Source organism: Rhinopithecus roxellana, chromosome 10, assembly GCF_007565055.1.
Source record: "Rhinopithecus roxellana isolate Shanxi Qingling chromosome 10, ASM756505v1, whole genome shotgun sequence".
Classification (NCBI taxonomy): Eukaryota; Metazoa; Chordata; class Mammalia; order Primates; family Cercopithecidae; genus Rhinopithecus; species Rhinopithecus roxellana.
Window position 1 is genome coordinate 57,512,928 of NC_044558.1, and position 15,774 is coordinate 57,528,701.

Sequence of the window (15,774 nt, forward strand, 5' to 3'; positions counted from 1 at the left end):
CTGGGACTACAGGCGTGCACCACCACGCCCAGCTAATTTTTTTGTATTTTTAGTAGAGGCAGGGTTTCACCATGTTGGCCAGGATGGTCTCAATCTCTTGACCTCATGATCCACCCACCTAGGCCTCCCAGACTGCTGGGATTACAGGAGTGAGCCACTGCACCCCACCAACTCAGACTTTTTTCAATCATGCATATCTGCATTCTTTTTTCTTATTAGATTACATTATAATTTTTTGACTTATTAAGACCAATCTGTGATTATTGTAGAGACTTCGAAAAATACTAAAAGTACAAAGAAGAAAATAGAATCACCTAGGATACCATTATCCAGAGATAACTATTATTAACATCTTGATGTTAATTCCCTTATCTTTTCTATGCTTATTATTTTGTTTGCTTTTTTATAGATTTACAATTATGGTGCATGTACAATTTTATATTTTTTTTCTGTTTAACATACAACATTTTCTCATATTTTTAGTTTTCAAAATGTTATTTATAACTTAAATATAGTTTATTATAAGGCAGTACCTTAATTTATATTTATCCATTCTTATTTAATTCCTGTTCTTTTTTGGTTGTAAAGATGACTGTGGTTAAACACTCAATGCAAAAATGGTCCACATGTCTGGTTTTATCTTTAGAATAGAGAGTCTGAAAGAAGAATGAACTGTTCAAAGGATATAAAACATTTTAAGACATTTAATGTAAATATTGCCAAATTGACTTCCAGAAAGATCATCAAAATATGTACTGCCGAAAGTACTATATAAAAGTGCCAGGCCAGGCACAGTGGCTCATGTCTGTAATCCCAACACTTTGGGAGACTGAGGCAGGCAGATCACTTGAGGTCAGGAGTTGGAGACCAGCCTGACGAACATGGAGAAACCCCGTGTCTACTAAAAATACAAAATTAGTCAGGTGTGGTGGTGCATGCCTGTAATCTCAGCTACTTGGGAGGCTGAGGTAGGAGAATCGCTTGAATCCGGGAGGTGAAGGTTGCAGTGAGCCGAGATCATGCCATTGCACTCACTCTAGCCTGGGCAGCAAGAGCGAAACTCCATCTCAAAAAAAAAAAAAAAAAAAGTGCCCTTTCTGCTGCATACTCTATTGGCATTATCTTGTACTTGAACATGTATCTTAATAGCTCTAGGTGAGGTTTTCAAGGTTTGATTGGGGTTAACTTGACAAATTTCTCCCTTCTTTTCATTTTTAGCACTGTAACCAAAAACTACAGAGCTTCATGTTATTTGGGTGATAAAAGCATAGACTTGGTTGACTGTGGTCATAAAAAGTGCGTTAGACACAAGATAGTCATAAATATGGATTTAAAATATGTGTAGCCTTAAATACATAAATACCTGCATAGCAAATATTTTGTGGATCCAGCAGCTTTCTGCAGAAACCTGAAGTGTGAACTTAAATATAGACTTTAAATATTTATTAAATATTAAATCAATAAATATTTATTGAATATCTACTGTGTTGTGAGAAGAAAGGCTTCCTGAAGTTTTAACCTAAATCTCTATATTCTACCGCATTCCCCTTTTGATTACAGATAATGCAGCCATTCCCTTTTTAGTCAGAAAACCAAAATAGCCCTCATCAGTCACTAACACATCACCTTTTCATTTTCCTTTAATAGCAGTTATCTGCTGTTAATCTAAAATTATTTTGCTTACTTGCTTATTACTTGCTTCTTCCTTTTAGAATATAAGTAAGCTCTGTGAGGGCAGAAATCATGTCTGTCTCATTTGCTCTTGAATTACTTGGGTCTAGGGCATATGGCACTGGTGCATAGGCACTGAGTAAAATATTTGGTGAATTAATGAATTTTAAAACTCATTAAATGTGTATAATCCAAAAAGCAAATTATGGTTATTAATTTCAGTCTTCTTCCTTGTTAAATCTTTTTTTTTTTTTTTTTTTTTTGAGACAGAGTTTCACTCTTGTTGCCCAGGCTAGAGTGCAATGGTACAATCTCGGCTCACTGCAAACTCTGCCTCCCAGGTTCAAGCGATTCTCCTGCCTCAGCCTCCCAAGTAGCTGGAATTACAGGCATGTGCCACCATGCCTGGCTAATTTTTGTATTTTTAGTAGAGACAGGGTTTCACCATGTTGGTCAGGCTGATCTCAAACTCCTGACCTCAGGTGATCTGCCCGCCTTGGCCTCCCAAAGTGCTGGGATTACAGGCATGAACCACCGTGCCTGGCTCCTTGTTAAATCTTTTACTAAGACTGTTAACTCCTCTTTTTTATAATCTGGAGTTGCTAGCAAAATAATTTGATAAATGACCATATACAGTAGCATCTAAATGATATGTATACTGATCAACCTCTGACTAATTGAACTTGTAAATTAAGCCATCATTCTTTTATTTTTTTTATTTTTTTATTTATTTTTATTTTTTTTTTATTTTGAGATGGAGTCTCGCTCTGTCGCCCAGGCTGGAGTGCAGTGGCCAGATCTCAGCTCACTGCAAGCTCCACCTCCCGGGTTTACGCATTCTCCTGCCTCAGCCTCCCGAGTAGCTGGGACTACAGACGCCCGCCACCTCGCCTGGCTAGCTTTTTGTATTTTTTAGTAGAGACGGGGTTTCACCGTGTTAGCCAGGATGGTCTCGATCTCCTGACCTCGTGATCTGCCCGTCTCGGCCTCCCAAAGTGCTGGGATTACAGGCTTGAGCCACCGCACCCGGCCTAAGCCATCATTCTTAATGAGGATGATTTCTTCCGTGACAGATGAGTAAAAAATTATTTTTGTGTTAAGGCCTATTGTGTTTTTGTTTTTATATCCGCTTTGCCTAGCACTTGATATTAGTGGTTTCTGAATGAATGAATGAAAGCTAGTCTTAACATCTTCTAAATTTTTATGATGCTGTTACTTACAGTACATTATCCTTCTATTTTTTTTGTACCTAGCAGTGTCTGCTTTTTGTCATTAGGAACCTGACAACAGGTCCCTGGATGTGTTTGTGTGTGGCTTTTATTCCTTGCTTAGAGTTGGGCCATCTTATTACCAACAATTTCTCTAGTTGGTTACTAGAGAAATGATCACAATACACCTTGTCTGCATTCTTTTTTCTTATTAAATTATATTGTAATGGTAATATCACACCAGGTTTAGAGAATTTACTTTGTAGTCTTCAGTGACAGACTCTATACTTAGTAGATTAAAATATATAGATATAGACATATATCTAGATACACATAAATCTGTTTTCTTGCACAATGACCATTTTAGGATCTACCTCTGTCTCTAACAAAACTAACATAGGTTTTATGAAATTATTTCAGTTATTAAAAATCATTCTCTAAACCTTGGGTTTTCTTCAGTTCTCTCCCAGCATTTACATAACTTTCTCTTTTGAGTAAATATTAATTTTTTTAATCATTTAAAAAATTCTGGTGACTGAGTACCTGAGCCTTTTCTGCAGATGTTGGCCTCTAGGACAGTTTTTTTTATGCTTTTTTGTCTTCCCTGTTCTAAGATCTTTGCTGAAAGCAGCCCACTTCCCCTTGTCAGTGCTTCTTAATGTGTGTATCCCTCTTCTGTCATTTATTGTTTAGTTCTATAAAATGCTTATGTTTCATCCTGAAGAATAGATTGGGAAGGAGATGACACACTGTGAGTGCCATGCCCAGACACATGATCTGCTTGTCAAGCAGAATAGTTATAAATGAGCTGTGAGTTAAATTCTAGTGAGTGCCAGTATTATTTTTCAAGATTTCACTTTATGTCTCAGTCTGTTTACACTACAGAAATGTGCTGCTTTTTGTTTTTGAGATGGCATCAGTGAGACCTCACTGATAATTAAAGATTTGTTTTAAGTGTTAGATTGAAATCAGCAAAATGATATTCTTTATATGTAGCAATTGATGCAGCAGACTAGGAGTGAAGGAGAAATTTTTTTAAAAAAAGATGTTAGCTGGATTTTTTTTTTTAATGGGGAGACAGATCATTCTTATTTTTGTTAAATACTTAAATTTTTAAAATCACTGTACAGTGAAAAAATTTTTAAACAAGAATAATGGAAACGACAAGAGGCAAGAGATTGAGGGAATGATTTAAGAATAATTGTGGGTGTTTAAGAAGAGAGGCTTCTTCCTCTCATTGTGATCTTCCTTTGGTAAAAATGGTAAAACAAAGGCCAGCAAATTTAGAAGGAAGAAGGAAATCCTAGTTAGTGGCTGTCAGTTGAATATTTAAGAACAATGAAAATACTTCTGTTAGATTTTCATGCTTTTTCCCCCCAATTTTTTTTGTTTTTGCTTTATTTCTTTCAGAAAGTAATGATTTTTCATCTCTCTTTTCTAGTAAGTGTGCCACTAAATAAAATTGGGAAGCTATATATTGTGATGTGATTGTGCAAAGCGAAGTTACATTTTGAATTTTGTGGTTTGAGGGAAGCCATTCCAGAATTTATTTCACCACTTCCTATGCCAGTACTGTCCCACTTCTCAGCCAGAACTCTTTCCCTCCTCTAAATAGGTAGAAAAATGAGAAAATTTAGCATCAAATAACAGAACCAAGATAAAAGTAAGGAATCCTGCCTGATCCTTGTTTTATGTCTACTCTAGCCCTTGTAGTTTACTTCCTGGTTGAAAATATATTAGAGGACCTTGTTGAAATAAAATTCTCATTTTGTGATTATATTAGGGAAGCAGATTCTGGGACATTCAGTGAAATTATCTCTAGCACAGGAGTTACGAATTTTTCCGGAAATGAATTGCTTTCTAGACGTGCTCTGAGTTTTCAGCCTTAATGGCCCTGGTCATTGCATTTATTTACTTTTGTTTACTCGTATTTTGTATCATGTTGTAGTTCCCGAAAGTGCTAAAAAATCATCATGTATTTAAAACCAACCAACCAACCAGAAAACCCCCCTCATCTTGGGGCTGTGTGAAGAAGAATGAAGCTCTCATTTCCCAGTACCCAATCATCAGCTTGAGCTGGCCTCTCCTAGGAACAGAATTTATTGAAGCAATTTATCCTGGCTAAATGTGATATAAATCTGTGTACATGTATGCATGTACAGGCTCTGTTCCATTACAGCAGTGCTGTAGCATCAGTTTCCTTCCTAGTTAGACCGTGTTTCTATCACACTGAAAGATGACCAAGAAATCCCTTCTATTTTATGGGGCACCCCACAATTTTAAACACTGATTAGTTGTGGAATTACTGATTGGATACTAGAAATACTGGTTTCTAACCCCGGAGTGAGTCCTAAGAGAGTAGGAGAGATGTTACCTAGCTACCCTCTGCGTTTTAAGCATGGTTTTCCGATTACCAGATTCAGTCTAGCACATTAACATTTTATTTCAATGCGAGCCTGACAGATTGTCCTAACATTTCAGTTTATTTCCAAGATAAAAATTTGAAATTTGGTTACAGTTCTGAAGTCATTTGCAGGCATATTCAAATTGTAGTTCCTCTCTCATCTTCCCTTGTTCATATTCTTTTGTATACCTTTTTCTTTTATGGAAGGATGTTTGAAAATATCCTTTAGGAGTTTATAAGACTACTTTTACCCCCCACTTCATTTTTCTCTTCCACCTTCCAAAATACTGTTTATCTTTTAGGAATTGTTTTTACTATGATTTGCATTTCTAATCTTTATCCATCTCCACTTCTATTTTTATTCCTAGTTGGAATATGAGAAATTTCTCCCACACATTCAGATTGGAATTACTGTTCTTCAACAAAGAATTTCAATAAACACTTTGAGAGTTTAGCTTCAATAATTTAAAAACCAGTATAAACCCTGTTAAAGTCTTCAGAGGAATAGAAGGGATAGATGGTGATGCCTTTTAGTGCCATTTCTTTTATCCCCTGCAGCAGCACACATCTGTTGGCTGCAACAGAGCAGCCCAAGAACACTGGTCGAGAGCAGCACAAACAGCCGGAACATATTCTCCCAGTAAACCCCCAAAGAGTCGACATTTGTTTTATTGCTGCTTTTAAAAACCTAGCCGTAAATAGAATCAGAGGGGGGAAGGGCATCGATATTTCTCCATTTGCCACAGACGATTGGTGGGGGGAGGAGGAGGCTCCTGGTTTTTATTTTTATTTTTTTATTAATGAAAACCATTTCCCATGTATCCCAATAGGATGGGTGCTTTGTTTTCTTTGGCAATAATATGGGATAAACAGCCCTTGCCAACAGTCTCATAGTTTATACACCAGGGAGCCAGATTATGGCCCTGTAAAATGGAGCACCCCTCCTATAATCCCTTAATTAATTAAATGACAAATTTTGGTCTTCTCTAGTTCAGAAATATGGCTTCCGCATCGAGCGTTCAGTGAATTTATTGACATAAGGAACTGCACTAGTTGTAATTCAGCAGGTTGGAGGAGTGTGTTATATACTGTAGTAGAAAGAGGGAAAATCTAGCAAAGGTTTGAAACTCCTTGACTATTTAGATCTCAATCTTTCTAATTAAAAGTTTCAATTGAGACACAGTAGATCATATGCCACCTGTCTAATGGGTCTCCCCAAAGTAGCCTGTGTTTACAACTTTGATAGATGCATTTGTGGAACACCTGTTTCTGGGGTTGATATTTTTGAAGCACTTTTTTTTTTGCTCCAGCATATTTAACATAACTTTTTCCCCCACCTCCCCCTCCTCAGCTCCGCTTTGCTATATGAAATATGGGAGACGACAGACCGTTTGTGTGCAATGCCCCGGGCTGTGGACAGGTACGTTTACAATATACTTTATTGTGAATGTCTCGTTGTGAATCAAAGTGGCTGTTTTATCACTAAGGCAAAGAGTTTAAAGCCGGTATTTTACGTGATCACTGGAGGTAATAAGATCAGAGGATTTGCAGTGTGTAAATCCAAGTTATGAGGAAGTGTAGGCACTCTACTGTAATGAAATCTGCCTTGCTGTCTTCCATATTGTTATTCTACTGGTGTTTGTTTCCCACCACACAGTGTGGAAGAATACATGTTGCTCTCTCCTCTTTTCTAAAGCTGTCCATCTAAATACAAAGCAGGTTTAGAAATGTTTTCTCTTCATGCCAGGCGCGGTGGCTCACGCCTGTAATCCCAGCACTTTGGGAGGCCGAGATGGGCAGATCACCTGAGGTCAGGAGTTTGAGACCAGCCTGACTAAAACCCCATCTCTACGAAAAATACAAAATTAGCTGGGTGTGATGGTGCATGCCTGTAATCCCAGCCACTCAGGAGGCTGAGGCAGAAGATGGCTTGAGCCCGAGAGACGGAGGTTCTGGTGAGCCAAAATTGTGCCACTGCACTCCAGCCTGGGTGACAAGAGTGAAACTCAAAAAAAAAAAAAAAAAAAAAAAGGTTTTCTCTTCAACCTACATGGATATAAAAGTCTGCTTAACATATTTGGAGAGGCAGCTGATAATATACCCACTCATTGTGAACCCCAATCTGCCAGAATCTATTTGGATTTTTTTAAATAAGGAAAAAAAAAAACGTTTCTTTTGACTGTTGGTCCAGGAAATCATTGTTAGCAGCTACGGCAGATATCTATCTAGAAAAGACAAATCCAATATAGAACTTGAGATCTCACAGCATTATATAAACATTTTCTCTAATGCCATAAATGCATTGTTCTGTATGTCAGCTCTCACGTAATTATATTCATATGTGTATATTGTATGTTATTTTTCATCATATGCTTTTTTAATAAAGTACTTTTGTTGAAATTGCCTTTTTTTTCATTTTGCATCTTCTTAACTCTTCTTCCTAGACCTTCCCCTATTGCCATGTTCCACAAAGTATGAAGAAAGGAATACAAAGGAAGTTTTATTTGCCTTCATTAATTCGCTTTATAGAACTCAAAGGGTTGAATTTCTGTTCACTTAGGAATATGTCATGTGACTGTCCACTGACACTTACTGGTGGTATGTGAGATTACAGAGTAATTATATTAAACATTGTAAATATGGACAAAAAGAAGAGCTTAACTTCAGAGATTCCTATAAATTTGAGAGGTAGATAAAATGGGGGTGGTGACAAGGAATGAACAGAAGGAAGATTCCAAATTCCAGTAAATGCTAAAATTTTCAAAAAAGACCAACAAAGGCATTGTATTCTGCAGTATTTGGCATCCTAGGGTGTATTTCCTTTCATGTCAAAGTTTTCAACTTTATTATTTACTACGTTTCCCCATGTGATTTCTTTTTTTTTTTTTTTTTTTTTTTTTTTTTTTTTTTTTTTTTTGAGACGGAGTCTCGCTCTGCCGCCCAGGCTGGAGTGCAGTGGCCAGATCTCAGCTCATTGCAAGCTCCGCCTCCCGGGTTTACGCCATTCTCCTGCCTCAGCCTCCTGAGTAGCTGGGACTACAGGTGCCCACCACGTCGCCCGGCTAGTTTTTTGTATTTTTTAGTAGAGACGGGGTTTCACCGTGTTAGCCAGGATGGTCTCGATCTCCTGACCTTGTGATCCGCCCGTCTCGGCCTCCCAAAGTGCTGGGATTACAGGCTTGAGCCACCGCGCCCGGCCTGATTTCTTTAATATATATATCCATTTATATATGGATGTATATAAATATTTGAAGTAAAAGCCAGTTGGGAAAATAGAATACATTTGTTTCACTTTTCAGACAGCTTTATTGAAATACATTTCTAAAAATGATCTCTCCTAGGCTGGTGTGGCTCATTCCTGTAATCCCAGCACTTTCAGAGTCCAAGGCAGGGTGATCGTTTCAGCTCAGGAGTTTGAGACCAGCCTGAACAATATAGCGAGACCCTGTCTCTACAAAAAAAAAATAAAAATAAAAATTAGCCAGCATGGTGGCACACGCCTGTAATCCCAACTACTCGGGAGGCTGATGCAGGAGGATCACTTGAGTCCAGGTGTTTGAGGCTACAGTGGGCCATGATCATGCCACTGCACTCCAGCCTGGGCAGCAGAGCGAGACACTGTCTCAAAATAAATAAATTTAAAAATGATCTCTCCAAACTTTTACATGTGAATTAGATAATACTATTTACTATGATGCTATGACCAATACCTCATCCCTTTTTTTTTTTTTGAGACGGAGTCTCGCTCTGTCACCCAGGCTGGAGTGCAGTGGGGTGATCTCGGCTTACTGCAAGCTCCGCCTCCCGGGTTCACGCCATTCTCCTGCCTCAGCCTCCTAAGTAGCTAGGACTACAGGCGCCCGCCGCCACGCCCAGCTAATTTTTTGCATTTTTAGTAGAGACGGGGTTTCACCATGTTAGCCAGGATGGTCTCGATCTCCTGACCTCATGATCCACCTGCCTCGGCCTCCCAAAGTGCTGGGATTATGGGCGTGAGCCACCGTGCCCGGCCCTCATCCCTTTTTTACTTCTTGCTTTTAGTTGAAAAATAGGCATTTTTGGTGAAAAGATTTATTTTTCTAATACTTACCATTATTTTTCTTCACTTATTGTTTAAGTTACTCCTGAACTCCTCTTATATGTTATATGCTTAAACCACCCAGACAAGGACTTCACAAAGAAGTAAAAATAGATGATAAAAATAAGGAATATGGCCGGGCGCGGTGGCTCAAGCCTGTAATCCCAGCACTTTGGGAGGCCGAGACGGGCGGATCACGAGGTCAGGAGATCGTAGACCACCCTGGCTAACACGGTGAAACCCCGTCTCTACTAAAAATACAAAAAACTAGCCGGGCGAGGTGGCGGCGCCTGTAGTCCCAGCTACTCGGGAGGCTGAGGCAGGAGAATGGCGTGAACCCGGGAGGTGGAGCTTGCAGTGAGCTGAGATCTGGCCACTGCACTCCAGCCTGGGTGACAGAGCGAGACTCCGTCTCAAAAAAAAAAAAAAAAAAAAGGAATATATTAGAAAAGCTTCTCTTAAGCTCTCTGAGGAAGAAAGATATAAATAACACCTCTTCAGGCTGTCTCATCAGAAAATAGTAGTATCCACTGAAATTTGTGCAATGTCACAGATTTGTGAAATTTGTTTTTGTTTTGCTGTGTTTTGGACTGGAGTTAGGAAAATATAGGGACTTTTGACTTTGGTTCCTTCTCGTAAAGTTGCGTTCCACTTACCATAAGCCATTTCCTTCCCCTACTTCTCTCTCCTGTTTCTGAATTATTTGTTGGTATTTTGGTGATTAGGATTCATTATAACCTCTGGGTTAGGTTCTAAAAGCTTTTTCCCCTCAGTAGGAAGGTAAGTGTGGAACATTGCTACCTTTTTCTTTTGGATTCAAGATACTGATTTCATTGAAAAAGGACACAAAGGTACAACCTAAGGCTTTGAAGGTAGCATGATTCATCCCTTTACCTCCTTTGCATATCAAAACTTTGTGGTCAGGTGAGATTATAGTTCTTCAGTTATATTTAGTCTCTTCCAAGTTTCTCCGACTATCTGGTAATAAATAACTCTAGATTGGAATCTCTACAAGATTTACTGTGATTGCTTTATGTTATATGAAATAGTGAAAATCTGGCAGACAAGATAAATTTGGTAAAGTGAACTACCCTTGGCCTGTCATCCAACTCCTTAATATCCCTTGAGAATGGTTTCATTCTGGAGCCACCTTGAGCCTTTCAAGCTATTTATAATCCATTTGTCATAGATTCAAGTTCTTTCTTCCAGAAATGGTATAATAACAAAAAGGCTATGTAAATCCCAGAATGGGTAATAAGAACCATGATAATTTTTGCAAGACATGGTTTAGAACCTGCTACCATAGAAGTCTCAAAAAGCAGTGGCTTCTACCGGGTAGAGGAAGTAGGAATGAAAACAGTTATAACTCAGGATACTATTTCTTGTTTTCTATTTTTTATTTATTATTATTTTTTTTGATACAGAGCCTTGCTCTATCGCCCAGACTGGAGTGCCGTGTCGCGATCTCGGCTCACTGCAAGCTCCGCCTCCTGGATTCACGCCATTCTTCTGCATCAGCCTCCCGAGTAGCTGGGACTGCAGGCTCCTGCCACCATGCCCGGCTAATTTTTTGTATTTTTAGTAGAGACAGGGTTCCACCGTGTTAGCCAGGATGGTCTCGGTCTCTTGACCTCCTGATCTGCCCACCTGAGCCTCTCAAAGTGCTAGGATTACAGGTGTGAGCCACCACGCCCAGCCACTATTTCTTAAAAAACAAACAAAACTATAGGAACCTTACATTATGTCAATATCTGCTCCTTCACCAGACTTTACCCTGTGCATTCCTAAACTCAGAAATTGTCCTGTGCCTTAATATTAAGGGAAGGTGAAAGGAAAATTCACCTAAAATAGACTAGTGGATTATGCTCTCCACTATATAATCAAAACCACTAGGCTTTCAATGGATACGTAAACATGTTTTGGTTGCTAGGTCTTTAATGGCTGTTATTTTTGGATTCTGTTCATGATCCACTTCCCAACAGTAAGTCTGATGTGACACAGCTGAGTTCTAAATATGCTGCATGTACTTAAAAAAAAAAACGCTGCTGAAGATTGTGCTGTCTGCATTCTTATCAGAAAAGACAGGTGACAGGGTTTTTTAGCCCTGTTATTTCTATTCTCTTGTTGAGTTTTTTTTGTTTCTCCTGAGGCCTCATCAACCTCATGAAGAGGAACTCAGGGAAAGCAATATCCCTGCTAATGCCTCTCTGTGGAATGTGGTAGCAGGAGTAGTTAATAGAGCTGCCTCCTGAGAATGGGGTTAGTGTTGTTAAGGCAACAATGCCCCAGATACCCTCTTGGCAGAGGACTGGTTGAATTTGAGTTGTGTGGGTTTTTGAAATGTTTATAAGATAGCATCTATTTAAAGACATTGTGACTATAAAACAGCTTCGTGTTGTTAAAATAATAGAAATATAGTTTGGTACTGAATCTATTAATAGGAAGTCTTATAAGTTTTTAATACTTTTGGAGGACACTTTTACTGGAATATGGATTATAAAGTTGTTCCATTGTATGTGGAAGCAGGAATAAATACCATGTCTCTGTCAGTAATCTTGAATTTTAGATGTTATTTCATGCGTATGCAGTTAGATAACTTACCTTTTGGATGTTTTTGCCCAGTTTTTTATTACTGGGATCAACAAATTCCATATTCCTATGCCTCCGTCTCAGGCATATGACACACGTTTGCAGTATAAATTATGCAGATTTAAGTAGTCTTTCTGGTTACCATAATCAAGTGTTTGAACAGAAGATGGTCATATCAGCTTATTAGAATGTCAATTTCCTTAAAAACAGGAACACATTTCCTCTGAGGAGATACTACTCATGGAGAGTTAGTATCATCCTGTTCTTAGCCAGTGAGAAAGGTTTCTGTCATATCCTATTCTGTATCACTTCTGTCCTTTTTTTGTTTTGTTTTGTTTTTCTGAGACGAAGTTTTGCTCTTATCGCCCAGGCTGGAGTACAGTGGTGTGATCTCGGCTCACTGCAACCTCCACCTCCTGGGTTCAAGTGATTCACCTGCCTTAGCCTCCCAAGTAGCTGGGATTACAGGTGCCCACTAACTCTCCCAGCTAATTTTTTTGTATTTTTAGTAGAGGCAGAGTTTCGCCTTGTTGGTCAGGCTGGTCTCAAACTCCTGACCGGAGGTGATCTACCCCTCTTGGTCTCCCAAAGTGCTGGGATTTCAGTCATGAGCCACCACACCCGGCCCACCTTTGTCCTTTTAAGGAAAAAAATTCCTTTGATTATTTCTCTGTCCAGTGTGACCCTGAGGGGCTATTACGCTTTTTTTGCCTGAAGAGATCTACTATCAGATCTTCTTCTCTTCTCCCAGAGGACATTTAGGTACAGGTTGAAATTATCTTCATATCTTTCTGACTGAGATACAAAACATATAACTAACTCATAGACCTCTGGGGCCTGCTTTTCCTTTCTAAGGCCAAGAATAGTGATGGAGCCCTAGTTGTGATGGGATTGAGGGCAGCTTCTTGTACCTCCTTATCTTGTCATATAATAGGAATAATGTTTATGGTGTTGTAGTCCTGGCTTCACTTGGCATTTAACCAACCTCCAAAGCTGTTTATTGCTTCGTATCCTCTGCCTCCATGAACATTATCCCTTAAATCTCTATTGCTCTGTAATATATGAGGCAACAAATAGCTCCTATGATTGGTTAAATGCTGGCATGCTGCAAAGGTATATGTTTTATTGCCTATATAACACAAATCTATAGAGATTATTCCTGTTATCCCAGCCCTCCCATTAAATGGGCCATACTGGTACTGTGGGACTCTGGATCTTTAATTCTGTCCCTTTGGCAAGTTGCCCTATTATCTGGCATAAGCACAAAAGAAAAGCAGGAAAGAATGAGTTGGTGGTGATTACTAATTCTTTATGTTAGGGAAGCATCTTGAATTGGAGAATTACAAGGGGAAGCAATGGCTCTGGTAGGTAAATGCCATTTGTGGTAGTATATGCTATGTTTACATGTTTCGACAGGTGAAGGCAATTTCAGGCAAACAAATAAGCCTTTTTTCCCTACCGTCTGCCAAGAGTTTTTGAAAATTCTAATTTTTATTTAATAATTCATATTTCATTCAATAATTCATCTAGTTCCCATCTGGTAAGAGTGCCTGCATGCTGTCAGGCAGCTGAAAATACATGGCATTATACACAAATTAGGCCAAATGCTAACCTTATTTTTTGTAATATGTTGACTTTGCAATAACTTTCAGTTCACTCTCTGGATGCTGCACTAACCTTTGGTGGAAGTAGGCCACTCTTATGTATCATATAGACAAAATTGGGACTGGGATTTTTTTTTTTTTTTTTTTTGAGACAGAGTCTCATTCTGTCATCCAAGCTGAAGTGCAGTGGTGCGATCTTGGCTCACTGTAGCCTCCGCCTCCCGGGTTCAAGTGATTCTCCTGCCTCAGTCTCCCCAGTAGCTGGGACTACAAGCGCCTGCCTCAGTCTCCCCAGTAGCTGGGACTACAAGCGCCCACCACCATACATGACTAATTTTTGTATTTTTTAGTAGAAATGGGGTGTCGTCATGTTGACCAGGCTGGTCTCGAACTCCTGACCTCAGGTGATCTGTCCGCCTCGGCCTCCCAAAGTGCTGGGATTACAGGCGTGAGCCACCGCACTTGGCCTGGGACTGGAATTTTTAAATAGAGATGTTAAGAGCAGGAATTAAACTCAAGTTTTGTTTTGTTTTTTTTTGTTGTTGTTGTTGTTGTTTTTTGAGACGGAGTCTTGCTCTGTCGCCCAGGCTGGGGTGCAGTGGCCAGATCTTAGCTCACTGCGAGCTCCGCCTCCTGGGTTTACACCATTCTCCTGCCTCAGCCTCCTGAGTAGCTGGGACTACAGGTGCCCGCCACCTCGCCCGGCTAGTTTTTTGTATTTTTTAGTAGAGACGGGGTTTCACCGTGTTAGCCAGGATGGTCTCGATCTCCTGACCTCGTCGTGGTCTGCCCGTCTCGGCCTCCCAAAGTGCTGGGATTACAGGCTTGAGCCACCGCGCCCGGCCAAACTCAAGTTTTTTAATGTCGGATCTGATACTCTTGATACTTGCCCTTAGAAACATGTAGTTGGTTATTTTTGTTTTTCATGTTATATCTAAACAAATATATGTATGTTGCTAGAGCACAGTAGATTAAAAGCATCCTTGCTCTGATCTGCCCCTCCCAAAAAAGGCTGCATGAATCTAATTGGTACTACATCCAGGAAATTAGGGTGACATTTTTCAGTTATTCACTCTTGTTTTCCTTAGATATAACTTAATGTTTGAAACGGGAACCCAGAAACTGTTTTCAGAGCATTCCTGTTAGAAAAAAAATAAAATCTGTCTTTCCATCTCAGCTCTTCCTAAGTTAAAAGGCGTCTTTCCTACTCCCTTCTTTTGCAAACTGCTGAGTTTACAAAGTGCCTTCTAAATCTTAAAGTCTGTCTTTCATATATCCTTCTTTTGCCACTCTGGCAAAACTACATGTAGCATATAGCTAGGTTGTTGACTTACAAGATACTGTCATTATATAGAATTCTTCATTCTTTTATCAAATAGTCTTCCAGCGAATGCAGCAGGTTAAAAAGCAGCCGGCCTGTAGTCCCTCTCTCTGGTTAGCCTATTTCTTTAATGCAGATTGACTTGCTCAGCAGTCACATTCTGTCTGCAGCCCTTGTTAGGGCCTCTCTGTATGTGGATTCATAACACATCTGTGTGTACATCTACAGTGCTGTATAAATAATAATAAGTAATCACCAGATGGCCTATAACTGCTCCTCTGGATCCTCTGGGTCTCTTGAAGCTGTTAGTAAAGTCGTCTGGCATTTTGCTGGGGAAAACTTGTCGTAGATTTATTTCTAAAAAAATTCAAACTCACAACTGGGTGTTTAGGACTAGATATTGCTGTCTGTGTTGTAAATATTTAACAGGCTTTGTACAATGACAAGTACAAAGCGCCATTACTAACCACATACAGTGGCTGTGGAGCTCTTCTTCCCTCCTGGCCATTTAGAAAGGAAAAGAAATGCCAATAAATTGTACATTATGAACAAGGTACAAGAGATGCTCTCTGGAAGATTTTTTCTGAAGAGAAAAAGAATTTCAACATTCTGCTCAGAGTCATGACTGGGCAAACTTAAGCTTTTTAACTATGTGCCAGTGACTTAAACACAATGCCACTTTTATTTTTTTTTTAGAGATAGGGTCTTGTTCTGTCATCCAGGCTGGAATACAGTGGTGCAATCATAACTCACTGAAGCCTCAAACTCCTGGGCTCAGGCAGTCCTCCTGCTTCAGCCTCCTGAGTAGCTGGGACTACAGGTGCACACCACCATGCTTGGCTAATTTTGTGTTTTTATTTTTAGAGACAGTGTCTTGCTGTGCTGCCCAGGCTGGTCTC

At 39.5% G+C, this 15,774-nt stretch overlaps 1 protein-coding gene across 6 annotated transcripts in view; it reads left to right on the forward strand.

Moving 5' to 3' along the window:
• LOC104670588 (cyclic AMP-dependent transcription factor ATF-7) overlaps positions 1-15,774 on the forward strand; it is a 130,923-nt gene that overhangs the window by 23,022 nt on the left and 92,127 nt on the right. For all 6 annotated transcript variants that reach the window (XR_004059502.1, XM_030938427.1, XM_010373890.2 and 3 more), the window contains one exon: positions 6,635-6,703. Coding sequence is in view for 5 of the 6 variants with exons in the window: in XM_030938427.1 (XP_030794287.1) it covers positions 6,656-6,703 (48 nt within the window). In the remaining variant the exon portion in view is untranslated. The remainder of the gene's footprint in view (positions 1-6,634; positions 6,704-15,774) is intronic.